We start from the raw sequence: 9,048 nt of genomic DNA, 5'->3' as shown, positions 1-9,048 counted from the left end.
GATAAACCCAGTAGTGTCCAGGACATAAAACCAATAGACAAAACCAATAGCTACTCCTACATACTGGTAACAGGTTTTCTAAGAAAGAAATAGTGAAAGGAATTCAAACCTCAATAATCACAATTTGAAGCAATCTTAAAAAAATACTGATGAAGAAACATTGAAGAAGCCAGGCTTGCTGGAGCCCTAGTCCTGCCTCAGTGTGATGAACCACCGGTTCAAAGATGGCCAGGGCTGCAGCGAAAGTCTTAGGCCCGCCTAGCTGAGACCCTGTCTCAGGATTATGCAATTTTATGCTGCAGTTATGATTTGGTGGAGGATTCTCTGGTATGAGATGAGGCCCCAAATTTAATCCGTAGTACTCAAAAAAAAAAAAAAAAAAGAAAGAAAGAAAGGAAAAAAAGAAAAGAAAGAAACGAAAAATAAACCGAAGAAGATACAGAAATGAAAACACTTGCCATGCTCGTTGTTTTAAAGAATTAATATTGTCAAAATGTTATTCTACTGAAGACAATTTAATGATTCAATGCCATTTCCACCAAAATAACACTGACACTGTTCACGGAGCTATAGACATCAGTCCTTAAATTTACACAGAATCATGAGAAACCCCAATAGCCACGACGATTTAAAGCAATAAAAAAAACAGACCTGGGTGTGATCCTGAGCAGACCTGGGTGTGATCCTGAGCAGACCTGGGTGTGATCCTGAGCAGACCTGGGTGTGATCCTGAGCAGCTCAGGGTACGGAGGGCCATCGGGGAGGGGATGCTAAAACGGAAGAACTCTGCAGAACTCAGGCCACACAAACCTAAAATGTACTGAAGCCGCAGAACTGATCTGGGTTCAGTGTGGAAGGAGTCCGATGCTTGGAACTGGGGGGCAATCTGAGTGGGAGAGTGAAGACAGACAGACAGACCTGTAGCTGGAATATAAATATAATCCACACACATTCGGTAATCTTCATCTGAGTCCCCTTTGCCTCCGAGGCCCTGCTTGGCCCTTGGGAACATGTGGTAATGTGAGTTCGTCCACTCTCTGTTTTCTGGACACATAAACTTTGTGGTCTGTGTGGTAGAGTACGATGGACCTGTGTCATGCGGTGGGCAAGCTGTCACAGGCTTGGACATGGGCATCAGATGGGTGACATCCTCAGTACTTGTTCCTTTGTGTCCTGTGGGGTCTGTTGGAGCTGGCATCAGTGGGACTCCCCAGAGGCCTCCGACCTCTCTAAGCCAGGAGTCCACCCGGACCAATGCTCTCCCAGCCTTAGGGTACGCTTCGTGTAACAGATTCCATTCTGTGTCCTGAAGGAACTACGACTGGTGGCTCATCACAGTTTAATGTCACAAGGAAAGTCCTTCAGGTGCCTCCAGAAATCCTCTCAGACATATGAGAATCTAGAGTTTTTGGAGAACAGGAAACCACAGACAATGTTCAAATAGAAACTTCCTCCCATCACAGAGAAGGGGAACTGAAAGTCATTCTCTGGAGCTGAGTTTAATGATCTCCTGAGCAGAACCAATGCTCAGCGGCACTGTGTATTTGGAAGTACTTTAAACTTACCACACACTTGCCAAGAGGATGGCATTACAGAAGCTAGCAAAAGATCGATGCAAAAGTTGTGTTTGAATTTGGCTCTGAAAAGGGGCCAACCTATATCATAGCATTGGAGTATCAACCTCTCCATCTGGAATGATCCCGTGGGACACTCCTGCCTCCAGGAAATGGAAACCTAACACTCTGTGGACAGAACTGCACTGTGGGTCTCCTCCTAGTGACCTGGGGGTTAATACCAGAGGCCCAAAGTCTCTGGCATGATCAGACCATCAGCAGTCAGAGGATGGCTGCCCTCCTGGTCTGTGGGGGTCGTTGTATGGCTAGATAGGACTTCACACCACAGTGTGGAAGTGTGGAAGACCCGCCCTGAGCATTCTCCGTCCAACCGACATTAAACAACAATCCAGCACCAGATGGGCAGGCTTGCTTCCCTGTGGCTCTTCACTGGATCTTCATCCTTTCTGTGCGTAACTAAATATTTTTCTGTGCATTGCATGATGTTTTCAGAAACAAGAGATGTGAAATCTCTTAACTTTCAGGAGTCTCTATGGAGAATCTCAGAACACACTTTTGACTCAGAACTTTAATCCTCATAAGACAGAAGAACTTCTGTAACCCATTGATGCAGGCTACAGGGTGGTAAGGTCTTCCTGTGGGCATCGCTTTACTGTTCCGGGTAGAATAAGCTGTGTCCATGCTATTCTTTGATAGTGACCTGAACACCCAAAGGAGGCCTCATCCCTAGGTCACATTTTGGCTAGAGATCCAGACCATGACAGAAATTAGAGGGTTATTCCATACAGCCCCTGGCTTCTAGTGATCACTCCCATTTTCCCAACATAGCATCCCACCTCTCTCTAGTCTTTGGAGCCTTTGGATTCAGTTTATTTCCCAGTGTTCTCAGAATACAGTGGATGCCAATGGTTCTAGGATCTTGGGCTGAACTGACCATGTTGGGGTCCAGCACACTGGGGACGGACATTCAGCCAGCCACAGAGTGACTCTTGAGTGACATTTTGTTACCAGGATCCAGGCATTCTCCATGGCCCAGTTCAATTTCTGCTTAGATGACTCCGTGTCCCTTAACAGTAGCCCTCCCAGCTGTCATGCTCAGAGATACAATTGACATTTTTACATTAGTGATTTTTTAAAATTTATTCTATCTTCACTAATGTATTTCAGAGAGAACTTAAATTGGAATAGAAAAGTATGTTTGACCAGCGTTCCTAAACTCTTGAAGTTTTTTTTGTTGTTTGTCTAAAGACTCCATTTTTGAATAAATTAAGAAATTTCTTCTTGAAGAGACTCATTTCTTGAAATCATAAGTAGAGATATGTTATTAAATAGTGGATTGCTTAGGATCTATTGGCTAGAGTCCTTTGCCTACCAACAGATGTGTCAACCTGGACAATTTTTCTGATTGGCTGAAAATGAAGTGATTGGAATTTAATGCCTTGCCCTTCTTGTTAATTCTGCTTCAGTCTGTGACCTCTTCTGACCCCACCAAACAGCAAGGAAAAAATGGCCACAAGTGGAGCTCTGACATTAAGACTTTTCTTCATGGCTGTCCTGATGAGCCCCCAGAAGTCATGGGCTATCAAAGGTAAGTGCTAAGCAATCAGGGACGGTAGACAGTGAGCATTTGCAAGACAGCGTTTGGGCTGAAGAGCAAGAGTGACAAGCATCCTGTGGGTCTGAATCTGAAGGTTATAACACAGCTATAGTCCAGGGGAAATCCTTCCATCCAATGTGGAGGAGGTCAGACGTCGTTGAGCAAGACAAGCCGAGGCATGCATTGCTGAGGACCGCCATCACAGTAGAGTCCAGACTTTGGGGGCAATGGGGAAGTCGTTTTTAAAAGGTACCAACAAGGGTATATATCTGGGCTTTAATTTTTTTTAGAGAAAATTAATAGTTAGAAGTCCTACACAATGTTGTGAAGATTAAGTGAAAAAGCGTCCTTGAGAAGCCCTCAGTGCTGCTCTTGGCTGCGCACTCAGCGGCTCCTTTTCTCCATTGTCGATCCTGTTGTATTTCAGCCACAGGCACTGCCAAATCCACCCAAGAGGATGGGCAGGCAAGTGTGTTTAACTGATTGACTCTGGGGCAGCAGTGGCGAGGCCCACCCCTTTGTGTGACACAGCAGATGCTGCAAGGTCAGAGGTCACCACGAGTGAGTTACACCTGCCGGAGAGTAGCAGCTTGAGAGAGCGGAGACCACACAGCGGACTCTGTCATCATCTTGGAGAAAATACTGTGTGCTGGTGCAAACACCTGCTCTGAGCGGGGCTCTGCGTCCAGGGGGCCCTGTCGATGGCTTTAGGCAGGAAGGAAATAAATAAGGTAGAGTCTCAGCTCCAGCCATGCAGCAGCCCGCTTGGGCTTCTATTGCCCAAGGACTTAGGAAGGCAGATGCACTTCCTGTGTGGGTGTGGTTGGAGGGAAGGGGCATCTAGAATATATGTTTGCACAGAGAGGCAACTGTAAAATAAGTTCCTGGGTCAAACATTAAAATCGGTCACCTTACTCCTAAAGACAACAGAGAGGCAGTGGTCTCCTCATCTCTCTCGCTGTTGGTTATTCTCCTTGTCAATCATAATAGATTGTCCCACAAAAGCTTAGTCACACTCTAAGTGGTGTTTAGATAAAGGTCAAGTTTCAAGGTCAACCCAGGGATGCCTCTTCTCGCAGAGCAGAGGAAGCTTTGGAGTGACCTCACAACATTGCAAGCTCTCTGTCCCAACCTCCTGGGCACCTCAGGCTCCACTTACATCTACGGGTCTAGTCCTTGGGGTTTAAAGCAGTTTCTGTCCACAAAATGTCAGCAGTGTTTGTTAGAGTCCTGAGTAGGTGCTAAACAAGTTCTTGTCTCAAACCAATCCTGGTGGAGCGGGACCCCAGCAGAGCTGCGATTGGAAGCTCAAATACTGAGTAGGTAGTGATCTGCTCCCATCACAGGATAGAGGAAGGGATCAGGTGTTGAGGCTGTGCTTAGTTTCAGAGTTCCTAATCAATCCTTTCAAATACTCTTCTCCCTTCGGAGAGCACAGCACCAGGAGAAAACACTCTGGTGTGCCTACCTGAGCGATTGACATCCACACAACAGGGAGCCAGGAACTTTCTTTCTTATGCAATGCTGCTAGATTTCTAAAGTCGTGAGGTCATTAGACATCCACTCAAAATTATGTTTTCTAAATCAACCTGCCTCTCCCTCAAGGCTCAGGGAACATTGCAGAAGAGAGGGCAGAAAGAACCTAAGAGCCAGTGGATGGGGAGAGCCCCATGAGACCCTGCCTTTCAGATGTGAGGAGTCTTGCTTACATGAATGAACTTGCAGTGGCTGTGGTTACCTGCCTAAGCCAGTTAAACAATCCAGCACAGATGGGGGAGGGGCTCTTGAGACCCCGCCTCTCCCTGAGGAGTTGTTTACAGTTGATAGCTGCTGAGGAAGAGTTATTTTTCTTTTGGTGTGTGTGTGTGTGTGTGTGTGTGTGTGTGTGTGTGTGTGTGTGTGTGTTGGGCGGTTGCCATTGGTAGGTGGTAGGTGGCTCATGCTTCCATGGGTGACCTCAGGCACATAAGGACAACACTAACTTGACTGGTGGGTTGACGAAGAAGGCTGTGTCTTGCCTCCCTTATCCATTCGCCCTCTTTGAGACAGCTCCCTTCTTTCTCACCTCCCTGCTTTGCTCAGCATGGATGTCCATCACCCAGACCTTGTCTCCTAACCCCGGCCTCTCCTCTGCTATTCAATGTGAGCCAGTCCCCATTCACCCCTCCTACCCACACGGTTCTGGTTCTCCAGCTCCCTCTTCCGTTTCCCTCCCTAACTTCCTTTCCTTTCTTTTCAGAGGATCACAGAATCATCCAGGCGGAGTTCTATCTTTCCCCAGACGACAAAGGAGAGTTTATGTTTGATTTTGACGGTGATGAGATTTTCCACGTGGATATTGGAAAGTCAGAGACCATCTGGAGACTTAAAGAATTTGGACAGTTTGCCAGTTTTGAAGCTCAAGGTGCATTGGCCAACCTAGCTGTGGACAAAGCTAACCTGGAAATCATGATAAAGCGTTCCAACCACACTCCAGATGCCAATGGTACTCCCCTCTCCTCTGCATCCCCTCCTCCTAGATGTGGGAACTCAGAGTTCTAAGACAGATGCTCTGGAAATCTCTTTCCCTAAGCGTGCTAAGACCTAAGCTTGCTCAGCACAACAAACCCAATTCTTAGGCCACAGGCTCAGAGATGTTAGAACCTCGGGGCTTTTTTGTTCTGGTCTTGGCTTATTCATCCACTATCACTCGTGAAGTTATTGCTCTGAGTCTACACAGAGGAAGTTAGGAACAGGTTTGGGGGTGGGCATGGGTGGGTATCATACACCACAATACTGACTCTGATATGATGGAGCTGGGTATTGGATGGCATGACTCCTCAGAGTTTCAGAGTCCTGAGGTGGAATTGTGCCACGCGCCAGCGTGGAAAGGAGGGGAACACGCTGAGGGACAGAAAGCTGATTTGTGTCATGTCCCCCACAGTGTCCCCAGAGGTGACTGTGCTCACCAACAGTCCAGTGAGCCTGGGGGAGCCCAACATCCTCATCTGCTTCGTCGACAAGTTCTCCCCTCCGGTGGTCAATGTCACCTGGCTTCGGAACGGACAGCCCGTCACCACAGGCGTGTCAGAAACCGTCTTTCTGCCCAGGGATGATCACCTCTTCCGCAAATTCTACTATCTGACCTTCCTGCCCTCCACAGAAGATTACTATGACTGTAGGGTGGAGCACTGGGGTTTGGAGGAGCCTCTGCTCGAGCACTGGGGTACGGCACATCTCTTGGTTCACTTTAAGACATCCTGCAGTGATGCTGGGTTCTGGACCCTTAGCATTCACAGTGTAGGGAACAGCTCAGTGGTACAGCACTCACTTCACATGTATGGGGCCTCAAGTCCAAGTCCCAGCACCACAAACTAAGAGTTCAGTGTTTCATAACGTTGGCGGCAATTTATACCCTTCTCTTCTCTCGTTAACTGCACTTAAAAAAATTTACATGTATGGGTGTTTGCTTGTGTGTATGTTTGTGTATCATGTATGTGTCTGGTGCCCTCGGAGGTCAGATCCCCTCCAACTGAAGCTATGGACAGTTGTGAGCTGCCATATGGAAGCTAGGACTGAAAGCCAGGTCCTCTGCAAGAGCAGCCAGTTCTCTTAAATGCGGAGCCATCCCTCCACCCTCAGAACACATTCTCTTTATTACACTGGTCACCACTGTTACTCCCTACTGCAGTAATTGACATCTACTTTGCTTTATTTTTTCTCCCAGAATTTGAAGAGCAAACCCTCCTCCCAGAAACTACAGAGAACGTGGTGTGTGCTCTCGGGCTGTTTGTGGGCCTAGTGGGCATCATTGCCGGGGTTGTCTTCATCACCAAGGGTATGCAAAGACGGAATGCTGCAGAACGCCGCCGAGGAGCCCTGTGAGACGGCTGGAGGTGGGTTAGGTGCGGTTGAAGGTGGACAGATGTGAGGGTATCCGAGGGAAGAAAGTGTGTGTGTGGGGGGCGGGGGGTGATGGAGCCTTTTGTTGGAAGGGATCAAGCCTTAGCATTGGCTGGTATCCCAAACCTTCAGCATCCACGATCCTTCTGTGGGTGTTCCTGGACCACATTTTGAGCCTTGGAAATTTTCTTCAGCTCCCAAGACCATTGACTCACTGAGAAGGCAGTGTCCTGGTGACTTGGGGAAGTTAATCCCCAGACTCAGGCACTTCTGAACTCGGGGTTCCAAGGCAGCAGCCGTGCCGCCAGAGTCAGAAGTCTTTGGAATTAGCCTCTTGGATCCGTGGCAGGAATTGATCCTTTGGTATGAAAGATGCTTCTAGGGGGATGTAGGAAGAGGCAAGGCATGTTGACCTTTGTGCAAAATAGGGTTAGCAGTTCATGTTGGGAACCCAAATCAACACTTAAAGACTTTGGCAGAGTCAAATGATCAAGGGGCAAGGAAGGAAGCTGACTCCCTGGTAACCATGTGTGCCCCACCACAGGCGATGCCTTCAACAGAAGCTGAATGAGGAAACTTGCTGTGACATCAGCTGAGCCCCTTTTCTCAGTTGTTCACCTCAGGGAGACCCACATCTTCTGCAGTCTCCGGCCTTAAGCCTTTACAATGGCGGCAGGTTCTCTGGCCTAATGTGTAGCTGCCTACTTTCTGTGTTTTCTATTTTCCATCCTTCATAGTCACCACCTAATTCCCCTGACAAATATTACGACGTTCTCCCTCTGCTGTGGAACTCTCAGAGCACTGCATGGAAGTATCTTCTGCTCTCTTATGGCTTGCTGTTCTTCCAAACTGTGGAGTTTTTCCCTACAAAAATAATAAACATCTTGGATGGGTTGTGAGGTTTTATTTCTGTGCAAGTTCTAGGTGGAGAGAAGGGGCCTGATTAATCCGTGTGTTCCTTCCAAGTCTGAACATCGAGTACCTTCATGAGCTCTGGGACTAATCAGAATCCCCAGGTTTACTAGACTTTTAAGCTTCTGCAGATGCTATTGTTTGGAGATGAGTCCTCGCCAGACAAATCCCAGAGCAGGGCTGCTGTGCTGCCAACTCAGGATCAGTGTGGGGAGATCTGTAGGGAGCTAAAGGGGGAGATGAGGGTGAACGTGACCTTCCCCACCCCCACCCCAGTTTATACATGTATGACATTCTCAGAGAAAGTTTAAAGAGATCCAGTATGCAAATAAGGTCAGCATTAACTGGACTTAGTATGTATCTATGTGCACATGCATGCATTTATATATGCCTGTGCGTGTATGTGCCTGAGTCTGTATGTGCATGCGTGTGTATGTATGTGCATGCATGTGTGTGTATGAAGAAGTCATGGATTCTAGAAGTGAGAGGAAGTGTTTGAGAGATCATGGAAGGAGCTGGAGGAGAGAGGGATGGGTGGAAATGATGTAAATATATAAATATGACATACTTATGTCTAAGTGCCCCAAGTAATTATTTTTAAAGAAGAGATTCAGAATTGATGCTTGGTTCATACTAACAGAATCAGTGAATGTAGTCCATGCTAACTGAATCAGTGAACGCTGTCAATGGTAACTGAATCAGTGAAAACAGTCCATGCTACCTGAATCAGTGAACACAGTCCACGCTAACTGAAAAATGGGGAAAAGCACTTGATCGCCTGGATAGACTCAGAAAATAAATTGTGCGAGAACTTAGCATTTGGATTTAAAGGTTTTTCTTTTTCTTTTTTTTTGAAATAACTGCTGTCTTATGAAATCTGTAATAAAAAGAAATTTATTGATCTAGGAAAAGTCAGCTGTCCTGCATTTCCCATCAGACACAGGCACAGATACCCGAAGCTTCCCCATTTGGTACCTAGGGCACACTGTGGCATTATGGTGTCAGGCAGTAAAAAAAATGGCAAAATAAATAAACAAAAGGTATTAGGATTTCAAAGAATACAAAATTTAATCGGTTCCTTTT

At 46.9% G+C, this 9,048-nt stretch overlaps 1 protein-coding gene across 1 annotated transcript; it reads left to right on the top strand.

The window, feature by feature from the left end:
* The first annotated feature begins 3,040 nt into the window (after window positions 1-3,040).
* LOC146890888 (H-2 class II histocompatibility antigen, E-U alpha chain) lies at window positions 3,041-7,947 on the top strand. Its single transcript, XM_087898461.1, has 5 exons — window positions 3,041-3,162; window positions 5,411-5,656; window positions 6,095-6,376; window positions 6,878-7,046; window positions 7,598-7,947. The coding sequence occupies exons 1-4, from the start codon at window positions 3,081-3,083 to the stop codon at window positions 7,033-7,035; spliced, it is 768 nt and encodes a 255-aa protein (XP_087754587.1). The 5' UTR covers window positions 3,041-3,080; the 3' UTR covers window positions 7,036-7,046; window positions 7,598-7,947.
* Window positions 7,948-9,048: the final 1,101 nt, after the last annotated feature.

Source organism: Myodes glareolus, chromosome 18 (assembly GCF_982192425.1).
Source record: "Myodes glareolus chromosome 18, mMyoGla1.1, whole genome shotgun sequence".
NCBI classification, from domain to species: domain Eukaryota; kingdom Metazoa; phylum Chordata; class Mammalia; order Rodentia; family Cricetidae; genus Myodes; species Myodes glareolus.
This window is presented reverse-complemented; position numbering and strand designations above follow the sequence as displayed.